Below are 27,214 nucleotides of genomic sequence, written 5' to 3'. Positions count from 1 at the left end.
TCATGGTTTCAAATAATTATCTTTTATTACGAGAGACTCGTCAGATTGCTCACACTGTGGCAAGAATTTAATAATAAAAGGCACTGGGGAACATTCAGAGGTAAAAAGAGTTCTCAGCCTGCGAGATCTAACCATCTCCTGTGAGTCTGTACAGACCCACTCCATTAAAAACCCCAACTAAAACAAAACAAAATCGAAACACCACAACAGCTTCAAAAAAAGCAAACGCTTGTCTACGTCACACACATCTTTCTGAGCAGGAGCTTCGCCTCCACATTGAACAGAGCTTCCCTGGTGGAACAGGGCTGGAATTTAAGAGTGGCAGAGGCAGTGATGGGAAGAGACATGCGGGGGACGTGAAACGTTGCGAAAGCCACGCAGACCATTGTCTTGGCTCCAGTGGAATCTCAACAGCAAGGTCAAATAAAAATACCACCACCAAACACGTCAGCACCAAAAGCTAACTTTAAAGCATGGAAAACACAAGAACAATACAATCACCGAGTAATAATAAAGCACGTAGCATTTTCAAACCTTTATTTTTAGAGGGGATTTTACATGATGGGTTTTAATTAATTTGTGCGTTTTTTAAAAACTATTTGTGCCCAATTATTAATAAATTCAAGCCCTGGGAATTTAAATTTTGCCATTCTGGATCTTCAGTGTCTATCCCACTCCCTTCTCCATCCTCCCTATCAGGAACTAAAATCCAGCACCCCAAATTTTCACCACCAATTGCTTGCTAAACTTTGGAAAGCCCAATCTTCTAACATCCTCTGGATACATCTTCCCTCACTTGCTGTCTGGAAATCAGGGAGTTAATCCTCTGGGATGGCTTTCCTTTACATTGAAAGATCTGAAGAACATGTTAGTAAGGAGTTTGAAAAAAAATCCAAGAGTGGATAAGAAGAGGGAGTAGCTATTTAGCACAGGAACAGGGCTGGTTATTGTAACGTCGTTGTCGAATCAGAGAGCAGAGAAGAACACACCGAAATGGATGAGTGAGCGAAGTATTCTAGTGGTATTCATTAGGCTACTAACGATAAGTTGTTGTCTCTTTTAGCACCGTTAATATACGTTTAGATCTATATTAGCACCTTGTCCCCAGGGGAAAAAACAAAACAAAAAAGGTTTAAAAATAAAAGGAAACAGGAGGTAAAAAAAAGAAAAGAAAAGAAAAAAGGAGGCAACAGAGAAGGAAGCTGCTGGCTTAGATCACGAGGTCCTTGTCAATGTCCTCTGCAAAAGGAGAGAGAGAGAAGAAGTTAAAGTCTTCACTAGCATTCTGACTATGCTATATATTACCCAGGCTAATGCCGTGTGGGTCTTTGTCCCCCTCTAGTTACATCGCACAGAGACGTTAATGACTACTACTGCCTTCAAGCTATCAGACTCACCCCTCTTCTGACTCCTTTCATGTTCAATAAAAAGGCTGGAAAGGCATGGAGGGGCTCTAAAGGAGGAGGAAGATTCCCCTGGCACAGTCATTGTGCAAGATGCCCTTTGAAAGCTCTGGCACAAGCGTGCCAGGGGGCAGAGCTGGTCATGGAAGGGGCATGTTGTGGGAGGGATCACAGCATATAGCACATGCTTAATTTAAAGCCACTTCAGCAGCCTTCTCCTCCTGAGGTGTGAGTTCTGTGCTGCTGAACGCTCTCAGGTTGGTGCTTTTAGCTCATGTGGTAAAAGCTCCTCCTTTTAGACCTAAAGTTCCCAGGGATTCCCAGGTTCAGTCTCCACGGCAGATGACCCCATCGGGAGTCATTCCACACCCAGTTGTTTTCTGGTGGATGCAGTGATCTGTTGGGTTTTGGCAAAGCTAAGCAATGACTCCCATGTATGTGGGAGGTTAACAGGCAGATATTTGCTCAGCAACAATGACATCTAGGCAAGGTTAAGGGGGGGTCACTCAGGTGCTCTCTGAAATAGCAACCGTCGTGTTTATTGCCTCCAAAGCACTGCCATCTATTCTGATATTCTTCACTAGCACACGCATTCTTTGGGGCAGGGCCTGTTATTTGCTATGTATTTGTACAGCACCTCGCACAACTGGGTCCGGCCTTAAGGTGCTACCACAGTAGAAATGTTAAATCATAATAAACCAGGCCTTGGTTGAAGGCATGGGAGTTTGTTGTGCTGGGGCTCATCAGCCTGATGAATCCTGCGTGGTTCAGGAGATACGCCATCCTTATTAAATAGGACTAGCGGGAATATGAACTAGATCCCTTTCAGTTTGCACCCGCAGCATTCACGTGGGGTAGTTACAATGCAGCGCAGTACTGCGGGCTGTGGTTCCCTCCCCTGTAGTCCGAACAACAGGGCCATGTAGACAAAAGCCCTAACGCCAGAAGGGGCAGAGCTGGGCCAACACTGAGCACTTTTGAAAATCCCACCGCGGAGGAACCAATAGATTTTTTCCCCCTCCCCCCATTGCCTAAGCTTCTAGGATTTTCTCAGCCCTGTTTGTGGCCGGGGCAGAGGTCACCCCAAGTAGGAGAGTGTTTTGACAAGCAAAGGCATTAATTCTATTCGTGCTGTTATTTATTTAGTGGCCAAAGGGTGCCTGTCGCTTTCCGGGCAGACAGGGAAAGATGCCTCTCACAGATAAGGACCAGGCTTTGTAAATGATGCACAAATCACCCCCTGCCTTTGCTGCTATCTTCTCTTTAGCCCTTGGTCAACTAGGATCTTTGAGAGCTGTCTTCAGACCAGTCCCACCCTTCCCTGCATTCTGCCTGCCCCTTCCTCTACTGTCCCCAGCTGCCACCAGGGCGGGGACAGCAGCTACTTACTCTCCTTGATGCCAAAGCAGCTGCCCCATTCCTCCAGGGCGATGTACTTGTCGTTGTCCAGGTCACACTCTTCAAAGAAGCGGGTGGTGCAGTGCTCCATGGGGATGAGAGGCGCTCGGAGTGGGGCCAGCTCGGTATGAGACAGGTACCTGCCAGGAGAGCCGAGATGGTCTGAGCCCCGGGCCAGAGTCCCCCCAACAATGCACCACAGCCTCGCTCTGCTGATGGGGCGGGGAGCGTCGCTGCACCCTCCTTCCCCACCCCCTGTGTGTGGCTTCTGGTACAGTGGGACTGCTGGGGCGGGGTGAGTGGAAGGGGGCAAGCAGTCTTCACAGGGGCCATCCCATGGGGCTGCTGTCTCTGCTCAGACTGCTTCTCTCTCTTCCCACATCCCCTGTCCTCCTCTGGCCCAACTCCATGTCCTCCCACCCGAGAACGCTTTCTGGACCAGTTCCAGGGCCCAATGGAGTTAATGGAGTCCATTGGCTTCAGTCTGCACTGGGCCAGGCCTGGGCAGCAGGTCATGCGGCTGACATGGGGTCCAGCTAAGAGCAATGCCTTCCCTTGGAAACCGTCCACCCGGTGGTCAGTGACCTCATTCCCTTGACCACTCTCTGGCCACCTGAGCCGTCCAGTGCTGTCCCGACAGCAGCTCAGACACATGGGTGTTTATCCCGTCACAACCCAGTAAAGGCAGGCATGGAGCACAGAGGGTTAATGCTGGCTCACAAAGCTCCCCCTCTGCTGCATGTATTTATAGCTGTCTTGTCATCCTCATCTTCACGGCGGGGCTCAGCATCCTTTTCCTTGCACAGCCCGTTCCTTCCTGCTAGCCTGCCCATGCTGTGATCCATTGCCATCTGGATCTGAGCCAGGCAAAGTGCAGGCCTCTCCCAGGCAAAGCTCTGCTAATTGAGCCTTGAATACCTCAGCCATGCCAGTCCCGAGCCCCATGCCCGGCTTGCTGAGTTCACTGCAATCCTCCCCTGCATCACCTCCTGCCATGCCAGTGCTGATCCCCACCCCGCTGCTTTGCCAGTGCACAGCAACCTTAACCTACCGATGTCCTTCCCGCTCCGGGGCTTCGCTGGAGAACAGAACACCTGCAACCATGTGCAGTGGTTCTGCAATGTGCACAGACACTCAGGGGCTGGGATAAGACCGAGAAACTCATTGCACTTGTGACCTGATCTGAGTGTGAGCCCAGCAAACCGGCAGAGAAAGGCCAGGGAATCAGCCCCTGGTCCCGGCTGGGAGGGGAGTTCCGTACCCATCAATGGGATGCTGGTCCAGCTGCCCGAATTGCCAGTGCACGGGGAAGATGTACATGTTGTAGTTCTTCTCGAAGTCGCGGGCCAGCAGCTCCACAGTGTGCTCGCCGGCTTCCAGGCGCTTCTCGTTCTCGTGGATCTTTTTCACCTGTTAAAGCAGAGACCTCGTGAAGCTGCCTGTGACTGCGGCTGGGAGCCTGCCTCCTGGACAGAGCTGCTGAGGGGTCACTGTCAAAGGGGGACAAAGAGGCTGGCTGGGCAGAGGGTTGCTCTAGGACGATGGAGTGCTAACGAGCAAGAGTATTACTGGCGCATGTGTGAACGGGGGCATTCTGAGTTGCTCACTAGGGTGCATACACTAGCCTGCAATTAGGCTGGGATTCAGGGGCGCACCACTGTGTGCTGGCTGGAATCCACCTTGGCACTAGCGTGTGCAGAACTGGGCTGTGTGTGTGCAGAGCGGGGCTCCCTGCAGGCCCCAGGGCACATGGGATTGGGTCACGGCGGGCACCGGGGCGGGTTCCCCAAACGCCCGGACACTGCGTCCACTCACCTTGAGCTTCTGCTTCTCCGTCAGCAGGTTGTTATCCTCGTCGCGCTCGTACAGGGTGACCAGCACATTCTTGAGCCAGTCGCGCATGCGCAGGGGGAACTCGGTCAGCTCCGTGTCCAGGCAGGGAGGAATGTCTGGAACCCAAGCACAGAGCCATCAGCGCGGTGCCCGACCCGGGCCTCTCCCCTGTGGGGCGCTGTCCAGCTTCCCTAGTGGGACCGGAACAGCACACCCCATTCAAGACAATGTCGCCTCCTCCACCCTTGAGCCGCTGGGAGGGGCTTCACCTCGGCTCTGCTGTTTGCTGCGGCCTGCTACAGTTTATGTATCCAGGCATTTTTCTGCTGGGTTCATGGTTGGATTTCTTCCCTCTGGAGCAGCACACGCTGTCCTGGGGACATCCCTACCTCCCTCGGGGCTGCTGGGACCAACCCTTCCATGCAGCCCCCTGGTGGGGGCCCATGAACGATCTAGCCGCGGTGGCGGAAGGGGAAGTCTCCTCTAATTCCACCATGAATCTCTGGGCTCAGTGCAAAAACCACCAGGTGGAAATCCTATTGCTGGAGGTCAGACTAGATGATCATAGCCGTCCTCTCTGGCCTTAACTTAGGAATCCATAAACCTGGTGGCTCTGTGCTGTTGTCTCCCACAGTCAAGCTAGTGTGAGCCTGCATTCTGTTTGCTGTCGCCAGGCTAACCCCATCCCATCCCATCCCCTCTTGCTTCCCATCCTGCCACCAGAAAAGTTGCCTGGGGCTTTGGTTTAATCACTTGAGCTTTCTGCTGCCGCTACTATGAGACGCTGTGAAGGAATCTGTTGCATGCACGGGACGAGGACACTGCGGGAAGCAAAACACACCAGCCGCTGTGCTGATCAAGCTTGTTTTGGAAAGAGCAAACCACCGATTTATTGGCGAGCTGCAGACACCTCGGCTCGGGGGAATGGGAGAGGTGCAGGAAAACTCTTTATATTTAGAAACAATTCAGCGGTTCTTCTTGATCAGCCCCCTGCTACCAGGGATCTCTTGCTGAATGTCTTCTCCTGCTTGAGGGGCCTGCCAGCTCCTGCCACCTATTTCTCACCCGGAGTCCAAACCCTCAGTCTGTTCCCTGCCAATTGATTGCTGTGGAAATTATTCCGTCGCCCACAGAGGATTAAGGATGATCGAGTAGGGAATAAGCAGCAGGAGCAGATGAAAATCTGATGGTATACAGATTCCATTTTCCTGCAGTGGTCCCTTGTGGCTAAAGAACATGCAGATATATGTAGAGAATTGATCATCTGACATCTGGGTTTGTTGCTGAAGAGATTCAACATCCCTCCACCAGGTGTCAACGGCCCTACGTGGTTTACATTACATTGTCCTTAAATGCTGTGAGTTTAGCACCTGGCTCCTGTGTAAAACGGCAGGTCCCTACATGCAGCCTGTGTGGGCAGCTGGTTCTTTGGGCACCAGATCATCACTTTGAAACTCCCGCTATCAGCAGGTGGCTGGTGCTGCTCCTAGAAACCCCAGCAAATGCAAATCATGGTGCTTTCCCATACAGCCCTGTACATGAAGACTCTGCATGGAGCATTGTGTGATAAGCTGCTGTCTACAAGCCTTCCCACCCCTGCCCCCTGAATAACACCAGCTGCAAGAAATCCAGCAGCATGTGACTTAAGAGAGAAGTGCTGGATAAAATACAGAGGCCTCATTGTCACCTGGAGTTCTCTGCTGAATCATACTTCTGAGCGTCCTCCTATCCCCTGCTAGGTGCTGTCTAGCAGAGAAACCCTGACCACAATAAGGCTATTATGCAAGGGAGAGCTCGGGGGAGGTGGGCAGGTCTGGACAGAGCCCGGCTTTGCATTTGAAATGGGCATTCCAGGATGAAATAATCTGCTCCTTTCAGGCCTCCCGCCTTTCAGAAGTGCTGAGCCAGCAAAACGCTTAGCGGTGGGGTTTGTCTAGTGATTGCAATTCCCTCTGCCCTGGCAGCTCCAATGAGTCTGCAGGCCGCCTTCCCTTTGCATTACATAAGCTGGCAGAGACCCTAGAGCTGGCTGCACCGGTTGTGGGGTTTGGGCACGTGGACCGGTCACGGGCCAGGCTTGGACGGTGGGACCAAATGAAGAGCACCAGCCCACAGGGCACGTTGCGCCGTTGTCAGCGCCTGTTGCATGTGCTTATGAGATCAGAGGCTGGGGAGAAACGGTGCTGCCCGGTGGCCTTCCCAAGGGTAGATCAGCGGTAGGGAAAAGCACGACCCTTAAGGCCAAATTCTGGCCGTTTCCCTGGGAGGAATGCTGGCGCCAGGCTGTAGTGGCCACACAAAGGTACCTCAAGCACTTGTGCCTGTGCTGGGCAGAGGCAGGCAGCCAGCTCAGGGGGCCCAGTCCAGTTACACTTACTGCTGCTTCATAAATGAGTAGCAGAGCCCTGGTCACATCCCCAGCCTGGCTGGTGCTGCGCCTTGGGGCCAGGGAGTGCCACAGGCTGGCGGCATTCTACCTGGGTCCAGGGTGGGTGCCCAGGGGGGCTGAGGGACAAAGAGAGTCCCAGCATGCTCTTCCTATCTCCCATGCAGGAGTGCCCAGAAGGTGCTGGGTGGGGAAGGTGCTATCTTATTAAAAAGCAGGATCAGGAACCCCTGGCACAAACAGATGATCGGCCCCTGTCAGCCCTGACTGTGGGACCACTCCCCTTAAATGGTTACCTCCTCTCCCAGCTCATGGATTCTAGTGGAGGAAAGGGGAAGTCTTTCCTGCAGCCCCTTTGCCCGTTCAGGATTTGGTTAGAAGGCGGCAGCTGATCCTTGGCTTGTGTGTGCCCGACACCGGGAGTCTATACTCCAGCACTATGGACGAGCTGCAGGGTTGCAAGCCAGGCATTGGAGATAACTGGTTGTTGAGTAGTGAGTAGATGTGCCAAAGACACCTGTTAGGAGCTATGTGGGGGCCGGTTAGCCTCCTTGCCCCTGTGAAGGTGCAAACTCACATTTGCAGGGCCCAATGTAGTCCAGGTGGAGCTTGTGTCCCTTCTTGGTGCCCTCCAGGGTGCACTTGGTGGCAAAGAAGTGGCAGGAGGAGTCATAGGTCTTGTTGTCAGTGCCACATACCTGTGGGAAAGGGGACTGAACATTAGAGAGACTCACAGCGAGTCAGCCTGGTGAACTCTTGGCCCTGACGACTTCCCTACAGGAACGAGAGCAAGGCAACGAACTTATTTCAGATGGACTACCAAATTGAGGAATTAGTGACTAGGGCCAGATTCAAACCTGTGACCCCGGGGGAAGACTCCATCTCCTATGATCAGTCTCCTAAGCCATTCAGGGCCGCGGACTAGTTGCCATGTGACGTACAGGCAGCAGCTTGGCTTCTCCCATCCTTGTTCTCCTTAATAGCGCTTCATTTCTGGGCTCACCTTCTCGAATAGGCCAACGCTGGGAGGGCAGGTGGAGGGGTCTTGGCACACGCACATGGGGGTGTTGTTGTCGTCCACCTCGCAGATTTTGCCATGCTTGCAGTGATGGTTCTGGCAGGGATCTGAAAGGGGGCAGGAAAGCAAAGTTGGATCCGATCCCAATCCCCCATCAGGAGGAAGGGACAGATGTCTCTGGTCCCTGGGCTGGGATGCTGTAGAGCAGGGCGGGGAGTGGGCAGGTGGGGAGTCACTTACTCTCAGTGACAATCTCCTCCATGTCCTCGGTAGGCTCCTCGAACTCCCCAACCTCCACCTGGACGGGATTGACTCCGACAGGCTCCTGGAAGGAAGGAGACTGGCTCAGCCACAGATTGGCCAGTGGGATACAGTGCATGATCACTATGACCAGAATTAGCACGAGAACTCGGCCCCCAGGGAGTGGCCAGATTTGCAGTGCTGGGTGCTGAGCTCACTGGGAAATCTGACCATGTGCCATTTAACAGGTCCCACTGAAAGAGGGTGGGAGGGGTTCCACACAGAAGCCAAAGCTTGGACAGATAATTTACGGCCAGTGATGGGACACTCAATGGGGAGGGCTCTGAGACACTACAGAGAACTCTTTCCCAGGTGTCTGGCTGGTGGGTCTTGCCCACATGCTCAGGGTCTATCTGATTGCCAGATTTGGGGTCTGGAAGAAATTGTACCCTGGGTCAGATTGGCAAAGATCCTGGTGGTTTTTCGCTTTCTCTGCAGCATGGGGCAGGGGTCCTTGCAGGTTTAAACTAGTGTAAATTGTGGATTCTCTGTAACTTGAAATCTTTAAATCAGGGTGGGCAAACTACGGCCTGTGGGCTGGATCCAGCCCACCAGTCATTTTAATCTGGCCCTTGAGCTCCCACTGGGGAGATGGGTGTGGAGCTTTCCAGAGTGTGGGTGAGCTCCACGTGGCTCCCAGAAGCAGCGACATGGCTCCCCTCCAGCTCCTACACGTAGGGGCAGCCAGGGGGCTGCACGCTGCATGCTGCCCCCACCCCAAGCATCGCCCCCAAAGTGTACGAGAGAGGCAATGCTGTGTCATTTCATACCACGGTTGTAGGATCCTCCACTACTTCAATCTCATCTGGCAAGGCTTCCTGCTGGAAAGGAGGAAGAAAGGGGAAAGTGCAGTCAGAAACGTAACCTCCCCCACGTCTCACATCTCCTGCCCCACGGCCCCCTTTGCACAGCTGAGCCCAGATCCTCGTGTGGACAGGTCAGCATCCTCAAGAAGGGGAACTCTGCCGGCTGGGGAAGCCATGAAACCTGATGCCTTTTGTCTATATTTCCTGCACCTTTGCACTTCTACACACTCTGCCTGTATGCAGAGAGGGCCGCCGTTTGATACTCAGAGCTGTGCCTGGTCCTTGTTCGCTACGTCAATGCACAGGGTCACCAGAGCCAAGTGGGACCTCTCCTGATGGAGAGAGGTAGCCATTTTCACATCGTTGACATGGGACGCAGCCGTATCTCACCCCTTGCTGAGCTGCGGGAATTCTTGAGCTCTTGGTCAGCATAATAAAAATGTTGTGTGGAGTCTGGTAGGGACACGTGATGCCCGGTGGGCAGAGGATGAGTGGGGGTCTATGTCAGAGCTGTGCCAGATAAGAGTTTGGCTCGAAGAAAAGCCTTCCCCATCTGCTGCCCTCCGAGCAGCTCCAGCTCCACTCTTCAACACAGAACAAGGTACTCATCCCAAGGGCCCCTGCCTGGGAAGAGGCATTTGGGGGTGTCAGTGAGGCCGAGTCCCCTCCCACACAATTATTAATTACTGTTATTATGTATTCATTCCTTGCATTGCAATAAGAGCCCTGGTCACGGAGCAGGATCCCATTGTGCTAGGCGCTGAACAAATGATCAGAAAGAGGGTCCCTGCCCCACAGAGCTTGCAATCTCAGCTTGCTCTTCACTTCCTCTCACTCAATTCTCTGGCAGCAACTCCCTGCTGGCAATGCCTCACTGCATGCATTCCCCCTCACCCAGTGGCAGGGTGGCAGCTCGCAGAGAGCCTGCACTTGCAGGCCAATGGGCTAACAACATTCATGACTCCCAATGTGCAGAGGAGAGAGAGGCACCTCCGTGGGCAGCTTCTCTTGGATCTTTGCTTTATTAGTGGAGACCCTCTTAAGATCTTCCCTACCTCTGACTTCACAAGGGGCATCAGGTTTCTCCAAGGATAAACTCTTGGAGCACCACTTGGGCTAGATGCCCCAGTGGACTGGGTTACTGAATCTGAACTATTGTCTTAGGAGTTAAGCCTGGCTGAGGACGTTCCAGCTCCTTTGACTCACAGTCCGACTGTATTGGAATTTCAGGTGTCAGGCGTCTGATTGCTAAATTACTCTCCCTACCATGTGGCTACTGGGATCCCAAGTGGTACTGTTTGGAGCAGCTCCTGATGGAATGCGTGCTGGTCTCCTGGTCCCTTTTAACCCCTTCACCAGATGTCAGATGGCCCATAGCCATTCCTGGCTATCCAGGAGGAGCATTTTCTCTCTCTTCCCAGCTATGCCTGGTTATTTCATTCAGAATCAAAAGGGTTAATGGCTATGCAGTCCTACCTTTTTGGCCTAGGCCCTGATTTGGGCTGCACCCCCTGTGAAATCTCCTTGCCCTGTGGTGTGAGTTTTTGCAGGGGCTTTGAAGACACATAATCAGTAAGTGCGCCATTCCCGTGGGATGCTGTTCTGTTCCCCCATGGGCACTTGTTCATGGTTTTATTCTAAACCTCCTGCAAAATGGCTCCATGGCTTCCTCCCCTCTGCAAGGGTTTACTGGGAGACAGAGAAGCATTTCATAGGAACCAGCAGATAGAAATCGGGCAGTGACCATAGCACCACAAGGATGTGGGTGATGGTTGAAGATGAGTTAGGGTCCCAAACTGATGGGAAAATGGGCCATGAGGTTCACATTAGCTTCACCAGCTGCGAAAAGGGGAATCACAATGGGGCTGTTACAGTTAGGGTCAAGTCAGTGCCACGATGCAGGAGATGGAAGAGGGGGCTATATAAAAACCCCCACCCAATACAGGATTTTCCTAGGCATTTACTGGGGAGGTGTAAGCAGTGATGAACTGCCAAAATCTTAACAACCGGTTCCCTATAAAAAGTTCTGATGTAAGGGACATGCCCCAGTATGTATTTTTTGTACCATCAGGGTGACCATATGTCTGTATTTTCCCGGGAGGAATTTTTAAATTCCTCCTGGACGGTGATTTAAGAACCAAAAAGCCTGACCTGTCCGGAAAAATACGGGTATGTGTTAACCCTGCCTAAAGTTCTTTTTTAAAAAGATAGGCCTGAACTAGAAATGAGCTCCGATTCACATGTGTGGGTCCCTGCCACTCCTGGGGGTGTGCTAGGGTGACCAGATGTTCCGATTTTGGGGTCTTTTTCTTATATAGGCTCCTGTTACCCCCAACCCCCATCCTGATTTTTCACACTTGCTGTCTGGTCACCCTAGGGTGTGCACATGTGTGGGTTCCAGCTGCTACCTGCCCCCCTCAATGAAGCAGGTATGCAGGGTTACTGCCCTGGGAATGCAGGGCACCAATGGACATGGGGCCAGCTGCAGACAGGGGCGTGGGGCAGGGCTACCTGGAGGCAAGGGGGTGCGGGGCTGGCTGCGGGCAGGGCGGGGGTGTGGCAGGGGCTGGCTGTGGGCAGAGCATGCGGGGGTGGCTGGAGGCATGGCAGGGGGTGCAGCAGAGGCTGGCTGCAGGTAGGTGATGCGGGGGTGGCTGGAGACAGGGCAGGGGGTGCAGGGGCTGGTTGCAGGCAGCGGGTGCAGGGGGTGGCTGGAGGCGGGGCTGGCTGCAGGCAGGGAGTGTGGGGGGGCTGGAGGCAGGGGCTGGCTGCAGGCAGGGGGTGCATCAGGGGCTGGCTGCAGGCAGGGGGTGCGGCGGGGTGGCCGGAGGCAGGGCAGGGGGTGCAGGGATGGCTGGAGATGGGCTGGCTGCAGGCAGGGAGTGCGGGGGTGGCTGGAAACAGGGGCTGGCTAGAGGCAGGGCAGGGGTGGGTGGAGGCAGGGGCTGGCTGCAGGCAGGGAGTGGGGGGGGCTGGAGGCAGGGGGTGCAGAGGGTGGCTGGAGGGGAGGCTGGCTGCAGGCAGGGAGTGTGGGGAGGCTGGAGGCAGGAGCTGGCTGCAGGCAGGGGGTGCATCAGGGGCTCGCTGCAGGCAGGGGGTGCGGCAATGGCTATAGGCAGGGGCTGGCTGCGGGCATGGGGTGCAGGGGTGGCCGGAGGCAGGGCAGGGGGTGCAGGGGTGGCTGGAGATGGGCTGGCTGCAGGCAGAGGGTGCGGGGGGGCTGGAGGCAGGGGCTGGCTGCAGGCAGAGGGTGCGGGGGGGCTGGAGGCAGGGGCTGGCTGCAGGCAGGGGGTGCGGCAGGGGCTATAGGCAGGGGCTGGCTGCGGGCATGGGGTGCAGGGGTGGCCGGAGGCAGGGCAGGGGGACTGGCTGCAGGCAGGGGGTGGCTGGAGGCGGTGCAGGGGTAGCTGGAGATGGGCTGGCTGCAGGCAGGGGGTGGCCGGAGGCAGGGCAGGGGGTGCAGGGGTGGCTGGAGATGGGCTGGCTGCAGGCAGGGGGTGCAGGGGTGGCTGGAAACAGGGGCTGGCTGCGGGCAGGGTGCTGGGTGCTCACGGGGAGAGCAGCAGCAGGACGCAGCCGGGGACCCACCAGGCAGCGCGGGAGCCCCAGCGCCAGGGGAGCAGCAGCAGCAGCGGGGCCCGGCGGCAGCCCACGTGGCTCCCGCAGCACAGCGCAGCGCCCCCGGAGGCCGGCAGAGGAATTACATCACTTCCCGGCCAGAGCCCATGAAAGCCTCAGCGCCCCCTGCAGGGAAGCGGGTGAACAACCGGTTCTAAAACTGCTTCAAAATGTAACAACCTGTTCGCGCGAAGTGGTGCGAACCGGCTCCAGCTCACCACTGGGTGCAAGTTAACAACCTTCTACTGGTGGCAGTGCCCCAGTGAGAGCCCTGACACAGGGACTGCCTATTCTGGGAAGGGAAGGTGGTAGGATTGTCAGGCACAATACTTACAGGTGTTGCCAGTGCCGTGCCAGCTAGGCAGAGAAGGAAGAAGATCCACGCCCGCATCTTTCAATGAAGCCTGGATAAACTGGAGAGAAAAAGAACACGGGTTGGACATTAGCATTACCGAGTGAAGCTTTATCACCTGCAGAATTCACTGCATGAGGACATCTGGGTCACTGATTCCCCAGGCTGGGTCTGGAGAGAGCTTGGATAGAAAGTGGAAAAGGCCTTCATGAACTAGCAGTCCAGCTAATAACCATGAACTTATGTCTGCAGCGTTTTTAATCTAAGAATCTCAAAGCACTTTATAATTATACAATGGCCAATTACATTCTTTTAAATATTCCTGCAAAAAAAAAAAGTTGGCTTTTGGGTACAAAACTGAAATCGAAAACTGTCTTCAGTGGGGGGAAAAAAAGGTTTTTGAACGTTGAAAATTTTATGGAAAAAACGTGGCTGGGTTTTTGGTTTTCATTTTTTCCCTTGAAACCTCAGAAAATTGCAATCAGAATGAAAATCTTCAGCAAAAATGTTTACTTGGGGCAAACAGTTGTTTTTCATTGAAAAAGATTAGACCAGATCTAGGTATAGCATATTAAACTTCATACAGCATCATATGTCGTTCCATTCAGAGAAGAGAAATTGGGGAACAAAAGAGAAAGAATAAGTCAGAGTGAGACAGGATGAGAGAGGAAGAAAGAACACTCCAGAATGAAGCTCTAATCTCTTGTGAACCCTATACAACTTTTCCAGACATTTTAGAAGTTTCAAGAAGTCCCAGAATTCTCTAAGTTCTTCTCTCTCTCTACAAGTCATTAGGCCTCAAACTTACCCTGAAGATGTCTACCTTCAAGATTGCAGTAGTACACTTTATTTTAAAAGTCAAACTAATCAATCTGGACTCCCTGCATGATGCAATGTAGGCAAACCAATGTCCAACCTTTCGCCTATAAAATGTATTGGAGGATCTACAGTATCTGCATCTGTCTTCTAGGAGGGCTCAGTGGACTTTGTGCGTGTATCTCAGATAAGTTCATGAAGGCTCCCACTTATTTTCCAGTACCATTGCTCACTCTCAGGGCTTGTCTACGCAGTGATGTTAGTGCTCAGTGACCTAGGGTGAATTTGAAGCGCACTAGCTGCTCTGTACTCCCAGTATGGGTGCTCTCACTGCACACTAGCGCACCCTCAGATGGGTTAGCTTACTACACTTCCAAAAAGCATTAAGCTAATACGCACAAAGACGCTTGTAGTGCACAGTAGGAGTGTCCACACAGGGAGTCAATGTGGAGTAGCTAGTGCACACCAGCTACTGCAGGCTTTCCCCCCCGTATATACAAGCCCTTAGTCCCCTCAGTGGGCTCCCGAGGCACTTTCTGCTCTCCAGGCACCAGCACAAACTGACCCCCAGAATGAACTGATAGCCAAAAATGCAGGGACTCCAATATCCTGCCTGTGCAAGTCCCCTGCGTTATCAACAGGAGAAGCTGGGCCCAGAGCAGGGCTGGAATTCAGCTGCTGAGGACAATGGCAGGGCATTCTCTGCTCTGGACCTGTCTACATTAGTATCCAAATCATCTCCACCCCGTTTGAAAGGACCCTGGTCAAAGGGGCTGGGGCATTGCCCAGATCATTTTCTTTTTGTATACAGGGTCTTGGTGTTTGCCGAGCATGGCTGCCGGTGTGTGAGCGGAGGCAGCTCACCCAGTCCCTGCATTCCCAGAGGGCTGAGATCTTTGTTGCCGCTCTTAACTTTTTACCTCCTGCTGTTGCATTCAGGCCTGCAACCTGCCTGGCCTTCCCCGGCTGAGTAGTGTCCCAGGCCTTAGACAGACAAACTGAGGGAAACCCAGGATACCGCTGCCCTCTGTTGATCCACAGACTGGTAGAGCAGGGACTGCAGCAGTGCAGGCTCTACCCGCCCCACGCTGCCCTGCCAATGGGCCTCAAAACTGACTCAGAGAGACTTTGAGAGAACTCTGGGTTGTGTCCTGGGCCGGGGGGGCTTGACACCAGCTTTGCACCCTGCAGAGACTGGGCTGCTCCAGGTACCAGAGTGGTGTAAGTTGGAGCAGCCTGGTCTGGCGATGGGCCTTCACGCCGCCCAGAATGTCCATAGTGTTCCATGCTATGGTCCTGCCCCCTCCTCCGGTCACTCCTCCGCCCCCAGCCCATTTTGTCACTGGGGCTTGCACGGGGGACAATGCAAGGCTGCCCATGGTGACCCTATGTAATGCTTGCACTGGGGGAAGTCTCCCCAGGCTGCTTGCAGGCGCTTTGCAGCCCCTGTCCACCGCTGGAACGGAGCACAGGGGCGGGAAGAGGAGGCAGAATCCTCACCCTTCTCCCTAGGGCTGAGAGGGGAGATCAGGGTCTCAGGCCCATTCAGTGCTTGGCTTCTCTGCAGGGCCTGCCAATAGGGGGCCAGTTAGTGCCAGCTGCAGTGAATCTTGTTTTAAATCCATCCAAAGCGAGAGTGGCAGCTGGGGAAATCAATCAATCCTTGTTTCCCCCTGCTGCTTCCTGTGTGGAGGGATCAAACCCCTCTGAGTGTGGAAAGGAGAGGGTGGAAAGACCTAGGCTGGGTGCTGAATATGCAGGCAGAGGCCTTGCATCTGACGGCGGGACGGAGCAACGGTGTGAGTGGAAGGTCTCGCCGCCGCCTCCCTCTCGGGAAAGCAAAAAAACTCCAGTGTTTGTCCCACGCCTTCCAAATCGCTTTTCCATCCGCCTGTCTCTGCTGGCAGCTGTCTAGGCTGTGATGCTCTGAAAGAGAGCTCCCCCCTGGTAAGGGGCAGAGAATTACTCAGAATAAATTTTCCCAAGCTGGTTGGGAACCACCATCTCTTCGGCAAATCCGCTAGAACTCCCCATTTGCACTGCTGCAACCTAACCCTGCCTGCAACAGGGATACACTGCACCAGTGCAAATCCCGGCTGAGAGAAGCTTTGCTTGTTTACACTGGGGGGTTGGACTGGTGTGTCTATACCAGTGGTAACTGGAGCTAATCCCCAAGGTTAGTGAGAGGTGAACAAGTCTTGTGTTTTAGGAGGGGACAATCAAGAGTCCTTCTCAATGTCTGTCTGTCTTTTAGCAGCTCGAGGATGACGGCTCCTGCATAGCCCTGCCCTGCCAAAAAGCTAACGGCCGAAGATCATCTAAGCAAGGCTGGCTTAACTCAGATAGATTCTATTGCTCTCTTCTTGCCTAAAACAAAGTTGGAGCATCTACCTTTCATAAGAAAAAGGAGATGGGAGCGCACAGAATTACACTGAGCTGTGCCCAGAAAGGCACTGCCTGCTATGGCTCATTGCTTAGCTAAATGTAGCTGCGTGACTATTTAATTCACCAATTACTCCAGCCGGGATCACTTCCCGATTGCATTGGCCAAATGAAAATACCCTATAAATTCCCTATACACAAAATGATATCTCACTTATCCACAGAGCGGCCTGTTTTCATGCTTTTTAAAATGCAGGGCGTTTTAGCTACAGGTACATTGAAATCTATTTAAAATAGCATGCGGGCCTGTAGCATAAGTGGGAAGAGTGGCTGAGCATGTAATATTTCACAATTTACAGACCGTGACATATTTTACACAGACGTGACAGATGTATGGATATACTCCCCGCCGGGATGTGAGAGAGCAGTGGTAACGTGGATTTCGGTGGGTCTGCAGGGTAGCCAATGGCTATAGAGCAGCAGCTGACATTTCGGTATCAGAGGCTCTTGTGCTGTGAAGCAGGGGATGGGGGTGAAGGGGAAATCTATTTCCTGCGGTTTGGCTGCTGCTTAGTGCATACAGGGTCCTCCCTCCGCCCCCATCCTCCTGTTCCGTACACCAAGTCCCTTCCTCTCTCCTTTATTTGCTCTGGAGGCTGCTGAAAGCTTTCCTGGTCGCTGCCAAGACCTGAAGCTGAGGTCACTAGTTCTTCCCCTTTTGATGGGCATTTTGGGTGGAAAAGTACAGCCGATTCTGGCTGTTTCCTCCACCGCCGCCGTCCCCTGGCTTGTGAGGGCTTCTCTTGTGTGTCTCTTAACAGGGGTTGTTTGGCTTGGAAGTTGCCTTTTGCTCCATTCTGTCCAAGGCATGGAAACTTCACCGTGCTGAGCACAGAGGAAGGGGGAGTTGAATGGAGAGAATGGGCTTGCGTTGAAAAAGTGCAGCCCCCCCAACCAACCTAGATTGCATGTAGATCATGTCCCCATCTCTAAACCCATCCAACATCAGGGGATTGTGCTGAGCCGGGGTCTCTGAATCGGATGCTCACTAGAAGCCAGGAGACGCTCTGAGGTCCCACTGTTGTGTTTGGAGGAAGGGGGGACTTGAATAAACTCTCCAGGCAAACAAGCACTGCATAGATGTCTCACGCCAGAGGCAGGAAAACAAGTTTATTTAAAAAACAAAATTAAAATAAACTCTCATAAACCCCCAGCCTTCGAGAGGAGCTGCACTGAGACATTGCACTGAGGACTTTTCAGGGTCTGGAAGACCTGTGCCGCTTAGCAATGCGATGAATGGCCCTTCCTAAATGATGAGGTGGATGGATCACTTGATGATTACCTGTTCTGTTCATTGTCTCTGAAGCACCTGGCACTGGTCACTGTCAGACTGGGCTAGATGGACCTTTGGGAGACCCAGTATGGCCGTTCTTATGTGGTAATATAGCCCTCGGCAATAGCTCCACGGTGCTAGTGCTGTACCAAAACGTTTTCCACCATGGTGGGAGTCACAGAGGATACTTTCCCAGTTCTCTACCTACCATGGAGAGGATGGGGCAGTACAATCTTCTTTGCAGGCTCTCAGGGTATCTGTTCATCCCACCACGTCCAATGCATGTTCCTGTCTCCAGTAAGTTCCGCCCTGCGTTTCAGCAGATGGTGATGCTTGGGCAATGCTTGGGGAACTGCAATGGCTTGTTCAGGTTTCCACTGAATACCTAATGCCCTCCCAATACTACATCTTGCAAGTTGGTGCAATGGACAGAGACTGTGATCAGACTCTGAGGGCAGGTCAAGGTGAAGAACTTGAGAGCCCTCATGAGATGAAAGAGGAATTTCTGAAAAAGCCCATGGGACATCCCAGGAGCTCAGTGAGCTGGGCTACCATGAGAGACTTAGTACCTCTGCCTGGGAACCCCTGCCTCTGACCAAGCCGTGGTTGGAAGTGCCTTGAACCAGAAGAGAAAGAGAGAGTCTCACAGGGCTCAGCATTCACCTCTCTGAAGTATTTGGAATTGGCATTGCTGGGCTCTGCACTTGCACATGGCTCTCCTCAGCCTTTAGGACCGGGCATTAGAGGCAAAGGTGAAGGGATGCAGCATAGGGTTACTTTGGGGGGGATAAAACAGGGCTGGTGCTGAGATCTAGCACATCGAAGGCTCCGTTCCTGCCCAGCCCACAAGGAACAAATGAGGAAAATGAAGCTGACCCAACAGCATCACACATAGGAACAGCCTGGGTCAGACCAATGGTCTGTCTAGTACAGTATCCGCTCTCTGACAGTGTCCCGTATCAGTGTCTGTCTAGCCCAGTATCCTCTTTCTGACAATGTCCTGTACCACAGCTTCAGGGGAGAACACTGACAACCAGGACCCCTCCTCTCTCCCCAGCATGGCTGCTGAACTCCAGGTGGGTCTGGGAAGAAGATGGTAGCACCTCCTATGGATTTCAGTGGCTGACCGACATACAGCGCTTATCCAGGATCACCAGGCCTCTGATGCTCATGAACAAGGCTGGCTTCCTGGTAGCCGTCGTCATGACTTGCTGAGAGTTGCTTATCCAGAACAGCTAGCACCCTTCCTGAATATCACTGAAGTCTGGGTATAAACAAGCCCGACTCTGTGGCTAATTGACAAGGTGTTGGGGCAGCCAATGCTAAAAATGGCAGGAGCCCCTGGATTAATTTATCCCCTGAAGCTTTTCACAAACCTGTGTTTTGTTGTTACCATTTACGGTGTTTATTATGGCGAACTGAGACCCAGGCCACGCTGTGCTGGGCACAGTTCAAACCCAGCCCAGCTGAGATTCCAGGAACCTGATTCTGTGCTCTGCCTCTCAGGAGGTGCAGCCTGGGAGTGGTGGGGGGAGAGAGGGTGGGCACTGAGGGCCAAATGCTGCGTTTGCACCTCCCTTGTGCTGGGCTGCTCCTGGATCCAGCCAGGGCTATTCTAATTCACAGCAACCACCATGCCCGGCGGCCTATAATCTGCTTTGCGGCTCAGAATAGCCAAGCTCTGGACATGCTCCCACTTTCCAGGGTCCTCTCATCCCTGGCCATGCTCCTTATGGGAGCTGCACAGCATGGCTACCTTTTTTGGCCTTATGCTGCCCCTGTGCTGGGGGGGACTCCCCTGCAGTTCAGATCCCCTGGCAGAAAGGTTGGGGGGAACCAGGGAAGGGGCAGAATCTGCCCCATTGTCTTTCAAATTGTTCACGAATTTACTGTTGCCTTTGTGTTGGGGATCAGAAATGTTTGTCGTTTGCTTGTCTGCCTTTCTCAAGTGGCTATTGCTATAATATCTAGCTGCTCTGCATTATAATATTGCAGCGCTCTGTGTTGTCTCCCCCCTTGACCTGGTTTAGTTCTTTCTCTCCTCAGGTGGCCCCATTTGGCCTCTCGAGGACTAGCACCTCCCCTCATCCTCATCTCTAAGGTATCCTGCTGTTCTCCTGACCCTCACCACCCCTCTTTGCTGCTGCCACTGCTCCCTAGACTTTATTATTCTCCTACATGCTTGAACTTCGCCATCCATTTGCCACAATCCTGGCCCCAGGAGGCTGCACATTCCAGATACTTCCCTTCTTTGTTTAGAGAAAGGCAGTGTGGTCGAGGGGATAGGACACTAGACTGGGACCCAAGAGACCTGCCTGCTGTTCCTAGCCCTGCCATTGAACTACTGTGTGACCTTGGGCAAGTCACTTCACCATGCTGTGCCTCAATTTCCCCTCCCACCCTATGCTCTGTGAAGCAGACTGTTTTTATTTAGTGTTTGCATAATGCCTAGTAAAATGGGGTCCTTGCTCTCAGTTATCATAATATAAAGGATAATTCACTTGTATCATTGATAGCGGATCTTTTTTTTTATTATGAGGGTTTTATTTTACCAGCAAGAGTTGTGCATAAACCAGGATTTTGCTAGTGAAATATCATCACTGTTAAACCTTGCATATGACTCCTAGCTCTTACCCTAGGACATCTTACATTAGTGAGGAACTAGGCCGAGATCCCACTTGTTCATCTAAAAAGACACTCCTATATTCCTCCCTGGGGATGTTACTTTAGGAACATAAGGGCATCAGGACTTGCTCTGATAAACTCAGGAAATGCTGACTGCTCTGTATCCGCTCAACCAAACCTATAACATAACTCATCAGGACTAGCCATGAGCCTGTCTCCTCACCTTTCCTAACACTGAACCTCCCACTGGCTATTAAACACAGCTGCCACGTTTCACTCCTGAGGTGGCTGCACTTTGCTGGTTGGCAGAGTGATTCCAATAGATGCAATGCATAAAATCAGGTCGTTACATGTATAAAGCACTTTGGGTCAAATTTACCCCTCTCTAACATAAGGCCTAGGCAACACTTGGCTCCCACTTAAACCCTTTGAGAATACCCATTTGGATAGGAGTCACCACATAAAGATACAATCATCATTAGCTTAGCTCCCTCCTGAACCAATCACCTTTCACCACTGAAATATACGCATACTGAAAATAAACTTAGAAGAGCACAAGAGTTGAGATGGACAAGGCTTCCACTAAGTCAACTTTGTCTTGGTGTGAAGTCACCGAATTCACAGCCAGATGAGACAACTCTTCGGAGGCTGGCCTCTGCCTTGTTGGCGGGTTTGTGTTAGCTCATAGCAGATGCTAGCAGAGAAGTTGTCATGCTCTTTATCGTCTGTTCTGTATAACAGACCCTCAAACTGGAGGCCTCGGACATCTGTAGGCACTGGGCCAGCAAAAGAGATTTGCTGATGGAAGAATAGTCTCATGGGCAGGAACAAAAACAAATCCACATATCACTTCAAATCAGGCTCAAAATGGCAACTCCTTTACTGCTTTGAAGCTGCTCACTTTTTTAATTCTACGTTATGTTGTAGTTTTGTTGGTTTGTTGATTTTTAAATAATCAAAAAGCTTCCCCCCCACCCAATTATATCCTGAAATACGGGGTACATTCTACACTGCATTTATTTTATGTTGTTTTTCTGTTTTCGGACAAACTAATTTTGCACTGAGTTCTCTTCAGAAGCAAGTGACTCTGAGGAGACAGAACCCAAATGCCTTGCCCCCCTCTGCCTCTCCTCTCTCTGGAGGTTCTCCTGGAGGATGAGAAGGAACATCTGGGGGCGGGACAGCTGGACAGCCTTTCCAGAGGGGAGTCATTTGGAAGCTATGACGTAGTCCATGTGGCAGACGCCCTAGGCCAAGGTTACGTAAGTCTCCTAGGATGCCACGTTTTGTTCTGGGTGAGGGGAGGAGAACGGTGCTGCTCAGCCTATAAGGGGACTCCCCCTGTAGCCCAGTTCAAGGTATGCAGACAGGACAGAAAAGCCCAACCCTCCTCCAGCCTGAATCAGTTCCTCTATGTGATGCACCAGTTTAGTGCTTTGAATAAAATCTCTCAGTGCCTGCTCCTGCTCCATTTACAGTCCATGGAAGTTTTGCCATGGAACTCAGTGGTAGCTGGAGTTGGCATTTGGTGAGCCTGGAAATGATTATCTGGCCGGGTTCCTTGACAAAGTATTTTGGGTTTTTTAGAAAGTCTAAAATGATCCTTTGTTGCTTTTCCTTTTGAGCCTAATCAGCAAGACCTGGGGCACCCCCCCCCCCTCCACTCACATAACACAGAAGAGTCTGAGTGCAGGCTGGGGTTACAGAAACAGCATTGCCATCTGTGGGCAGCAGTCTGCAGCTGATAGCTTGGGATCCCAGATGATCTCACAGCTCATATAAAGCTGCTAGGGACTAGGAAAGCTGTTGGTTAATGTATGGCTTGATGGTGCCATTTTTTGCAAACTGGATGATCGATACATTTTAGAAGTAACTGCAGTTCAATTTCATCTGCTGAAACAGCTAAGAAACAGATGAATGTAAAGATCTATATCTCCACTCTCTGCTAGTGATGTCCTTAAGGAGTCTAGGCAGAACCTATTGCTATTATAGCAAAGACTGCTGTTGTGGCTAAGAGCAGAGGGTGTGGTTTAGTGGTTAGAGCAGGGTAAGTTAGTTACGCGATATGGGTTTCATTTCTGACTCTGCTCCAGATTAGTTTTGTGACTTTGGGCAAAATCACATGTTAACTGGTCTCTGCCTCAGTTTCCCCTCTGTAAAATGGTGATAATAATACTCGCCTCCCCTTCTCAAGCTCTTGAGGGTCAACATATGAAAGGTGCAAGATATCACTGATTGTGTGTTACTAATATTGCCTTCGTATTTATTAGTGATCAAAGGCTCTGCAGCGTCTATAATAAATTGCAGCTCCTCAGATCAAATAAAAGGGGATGAAGATATCAGTGAAAAAAGGCCAGCGTATAGAAGTATAGCCATATACCAAGCATGTCAAGATACAGGAGGAAAACAACCATTACATAAACATAACGGGAGCACTGTGAACCCACTGTGGTTGCAAAGCCTGAGTCATGCAAACAAGGCTCTTTTCAATTTGATTTAACAAATCGGTGCTGGGGTAAAACCAGGTTTTAGACTAAGTTGTTTGTTGTAATAAATGTGAAGTTCATGTTGAACGGTCTCTGGTTTGACAGTATTTTTGGTCAGGTCCCTGTTCAGATTCCGTGCCAGCTAGCCCAGCTGTTTCATGGGGGGCTGTCAGCATTCAGTACCAAATCTCAGGAGAGAAGAAGCAGGAATTTGGGGTTGGATAGAAGCCTGGATGGTTTCCTACACCAGCAGAAACTCGCTTCACCTCACCAGCACACCCACACCTGCACTATACTTAGAGCCAGGTGGAAAGGCGGCAGCCACATCCTTAGATTAAGATTGACAAATGGCTTGTCCATAAACAAAAAATTGTATTGCTATAGGGATACCAGAATAGTTAAAGCAGTACAAACCCTCGAGTGTGGCTGTAGGAATACTGGGATAATGGTGCTTAAAAAGGCATAGCTCTTTCCTCTTTCCTTACAGGAATAAGGTATAACAGTACAAGCACCTTTATCCTGATGTAATTTTGTCCACACTAGGGGTTGTGCCGACTTAACTAGTTCAGGAGAAAATTGCACCCCCTTGTGGGAATAGTTAAATTGATCCCAAATCTGCGTAAACCAGGCCTAGGCTATCAGTCAGGCAGAATTAATACCCACTCGGTTTAGCCCTGGCTCTTAAGTGGTAAATGAGCCAATAGTGTCGCTGCCACATGGAACAGTGACTTGTTAATTTCTCTTGGAACGCAATTGAAGAGCAGGTTTGAAAGCAGACCAGGTCAGAGAGGACTTTCCATGGACCTTGGCAGTCTGTAGAGTGCTCTCAGGAGGCTCACAACATCATGCAGGATCAAGCCCACTGTGAGCAACCTCTCTGACTTGGTTGCTTCAGGAGGTAGGTGCAATCTGTCTGTCAAGCTCTGAGACTGCTAGGGCTAGATGGATGGGTTTAGCTTGGGAGAGGTGGAGCCAACTTCAAAGGGAGAAGAGAGGCATTGTGGTGAATTGCAAACATTTAGCGCTAACACATTTCGGTGGGCTGGGTTCCTTCACCCCCTACTCACCATGAGCAGTACTTTACTCCACCGTTCATTTCAGCGGGACTCCCTGTAGAGCTGGGCACTACCCAACCTGAGTCAGGGGGCAGAATTTGGCTCTATCTGTTTTCTGATCCATTTCTTGGACTAAGCTACCCGGTATAAGGAACCAAAGTAAAGTTGAATCCTTCCCAGTGAATTACTGCCCTCTGCTTGGGACACGGTCCCTGTGATGAGGCAGAAAATACTCTCATTCACTTGGGGTGGACTCCTGTCCTCATTCACACCAAATGCAGCATTCCTAGGGTGGTGGTGTCATTCACTTCAGAATAAGGATATTTCAGTGCCTATTGCAAAAATACCCAGGCCCTGTTGCTTTCTTAGCTGTTAGAATGAGACGTCTCCTCTGAACCAGCTTACGCACACTTGCAGGGGGAAAGCCAGGAGAAGACTAGAAAAGAGGAAGGGGAGAGACAAAGAGACGGCCTGTTAAAGCCTTTTGGATGCTGCACAGAGACACACTTGGACTTTGCAGCTTCTAGACAGGTTGCAAAGGCTCAGCAGAACGTTCCCCCAAGGTCCCTCTGAACATCCCCTCCCCGCCTTCAGCAGCTTGTCTGAGCTATAAAGGCTCTACATCCTGGCTCCAGCAGAGGACCCTGCAAGGGTTTCCATGGGAGCCAGCATTCCAGTGGGGGTGAGTCATGTCAGAGGAGAGGTTTTTGCAGGAGGTGGGGCTTGCAAAAAAGTTTGAAAAGTTGGTCCTCCTCTTTCCCCCGCTTTCCTCCCTCCCCATCTCCTGACTCTGCCTATGTGGCAAACAATGCTTTGTTTTAACTGTTTCACAGAACACTGCAGCCATTTATTTCCATTTAAAGCTATTTCTCCCCCCCCCCTCCCGTCTCTTCCACCCTTCCAGGAGAACAATCTGTTGCAGTTTCCAGTTTGTTCCTTTAGGTTTGTTTTGGTTTTTTTTTCCGGGTGTTTTAACTTGATAAAGACAAAGTACTCAAATTCAAATTCACTGGAAGATCCTGCCCTTCAGTCTGAATGGGAATTTAGCCACCAGCCAGCTGAATTTTCTTTCCTTTGGGGGTAATAATGTGTCCATGCTTCTGAAACAAAGTTTTTCTTCTGGGTTGTGGGGGAGGCAGTTGGACTGCTAAGGCAGCTGCTGCCTTTAAAGGAAACAAGTGGTTTGTTCTTCTGGACAAACATAAATAACGGGAGTGTCTGATCCTTATTTTTAATGCCTCTCAACTGGGCTTTAATAAAGAAATCTGTTTTCTCTTCTGCAATCCCTGTCGTTTACAATTTAGCTAGAATTAAAAGAAACAATTAGAGGGATAAGAAGAACCTGACATAATTTCAAAAACTGTTTGGAAGAAAAAGAATGAATAGAATATCTTTCTTTGAAGGAAAAAGAAAAGAAATGAAAAAGAAAAAAGAAGTGAATGTGGTAAAAGGTTCAGGAGAACAAAATCTGCAAAACTTTGTTTTTTCAAAAGCATGGGACACCAAGATATCAAATGACAGTATGCTGCCCCAGGATTTAATTAATCAGGGCTGATTTATAACTAAATCTGATTCTCAGTGCAGTAAATGTGACGTGCCTGCAAGCTGGTACTTCACCTCTCTCTAAACAAATAAATAAACAGATATCTATTTGTAGCAACCGAAAAACAAAAGAAAGGAACAAGGATAAACTGAACCAGCTCAGAAAAGACTGCAAACTCATATATAGTATTTCTGATCACATAACAGTTAACACTGTTAATCTGCAACTGAAAGGTAATAAGGTTTTCAGCTCTGGAGGAGAAAGATAGATAGAAAGATAGATAAAGCATTGGTTTATCAACAGAACCACGCATGCCCCCTCTATCTAGGAATAATGGGTAGAACTTTCTGTACAGCTAACAGTTCAGACTCCTGTAATTAGATGCTTTGCAGGAATTGATCAAATTAGCAATAATGAAGTGATGAGAAATAATTGAAATAGAGAAAGGACAGGGAGAAGGGTTTTGTGCCATACCTCACAGACAGGGCAGTAGAGATGAGAAAACTTCAGGCTCTCTGAAGGTCTGAAGGAATCTGAAGATTTTAGAACCAGGCAAGAGGAAACCGTTCAGTGCACTGGGCAGGGTTTCGGTCTCCCTTTCTCCTCCTCCTCTATGTTTTCCAAATCTGTCTCTTGCTTTGCTTCACTTTCTCTCGGGTGGGCTGTCCTTACTCCCCCTCTCCCCTGCTTCCTCCCAAAATGTATTCTGAGTCCACAGCCTAAATTCAAATGATAAAACCAGAGCAATCAGAGGAAAATGGGGCTGTTAGAGGATTCCCAGGGATGCCCATTGCCCCATTTTTAGCTGAGCTATTGCCTGCAGTGCTGCAATGAGTTTGCCAGTTCTCTAGGGCAGGCACTGTATCTATGCCTATGTTTGTGTAATGCACAGGACAATGGGGCCCTTATGCCCCTTGCAGCCCATATATTCTACCGCCATACAAATATTAAATATCGTTAGAAAAACATTCCAGTCTGGATCAGTTTGATGGCTTAGTCCATCTTTGGGATACCTAATGGGATAGAGCATAAGCGTTCTGAGTGCTCGGACGGTGTTGTCTGTTCTTGTGGACAGTTCTCTGAAAACATCTGCTCCATGTGCAGTGGCAGTCAGAAAAGCTAACCATGCTGGGAACTACTAGAAAAGGGATAGATAATAAGAAAATATCATAATGCTACTATATAAATCCAGGGCACATCCACACATTGAATACCGCGTGCAGTTCTGGTCACCCCATCTCAAAAATGATATCTTAGAATTGAGAAAAGTACAGAGAAGGGCAACAAAAACAAATAGGGAGATGGAACAGCTTCTATGTGAGGAGAGATTAAAGAGTGGGACTGTTCCACTTGGAAAAGAGACGACTGAGAGGGGATATGATAGAAGTCTATAAATGACTGGTGTGGCGAAAGTCAATAAGGGAGTGTTATTTACCTCTTCATATAACACAGGAACCAGGGGTCACTCAATGACATTAATAGGCAGCAGGTTTAAAACAAACATAAGGAAGTACTAATTCACACAACTCAGTGAACCTGTGGAACTTGTTGCCTGGGGATGTTGTGAAGACCAAAAGTATAACTGGGTTCAAAAAAGAATGAGACAAGTTCATGGGGGATTGGTCCATCAATGGCTCTGAGCCAGGATAGTCAGGAACATAGCCACAGGCTGTGGGTGTCCCTAAATCTCTGACTACTAGAAGCTGGGACTGGAGGACAGGAGATGGATCACATGATAAATGCCCCATTCTGTTCACTCTGCCTGAAGCACCTGGCACTGGCCACTGTTGGAAGACAGGGCACTGGGCTAGGTGGACCATTGGTCTGACACAGTATGGCCGTTCTTATTAATTCTGCTGT

General features: G+C 50.9%; 1 protein-coding gene across 4 annotated transcripts; it reads right to left on the bottom strand.

The window, feature by feature from the left end:
* On the bottom strand, positions 1–26,196 carry SPARC (secreted protein acidic and cysteine rich). Of its 4 annotated transcripts, none has more exons than XM_043491395.1 (10): positions 25,829–26,196; positions 13,097–13,166; positions 9,109–9,159; positions 8,279–8,363; positions 8,024–8,145; positions 7,598–7,718; positions 4,617–4,750; positions 4,063–4,211; positions 2,793–2,941; positions 1–1,239 (listed from the first exon to the last, which is right to left on the bottom strand). In XM_043491395.1, the coding sequence occupies exons 2-10, from the start codon at positions 13,151–13,153 to the stop codon at positions 1,211–1,213; spliced, it is 897 nt and encodes a 298-aa protein (XP_043347330.1). In that variant the 5' UTR covers positions 13,154–13,166; positions 25,829–26,196; the 3' UTR covers positions 1–1,210. The 4 variants fall into 4 exon arrangements, with proteins under 4 accessions (XP_043347330.1, XP_038270471.1, XP_043347331.1 ...); XM_038414543.2 differs by having other exon boundaries at positions 13,097–13,175; positions 25,829–26,173; XM_043491396.1 differs by having other exon boundaries at positions 9,109–9,156; positions 25,829–26,019.
* Between the last annotated feature and the right edge of the window lie 1,018 nt (positions 26,197–27,214).

The sequence above is a fragment of the Dermochelys coriacea genome, chromosome 8 (genome assembly GCF_009764565.3).
Source record: "Dermochelys coriacea isolate rDerCor1 chromosome 8, rDerCor1.pri.v4, whole genome shotgun sequence".
Lineage (NCBI taxonomy): Eukaryota > Metazoa > Chordata > Testudines > Dermochelyidae > Dermochelys > Dermochelys coriacea.
Note: the sequence above shows the minus strand (reverse complement) of the source record. Positions and strands in the feature narration are given on the sequence as shown.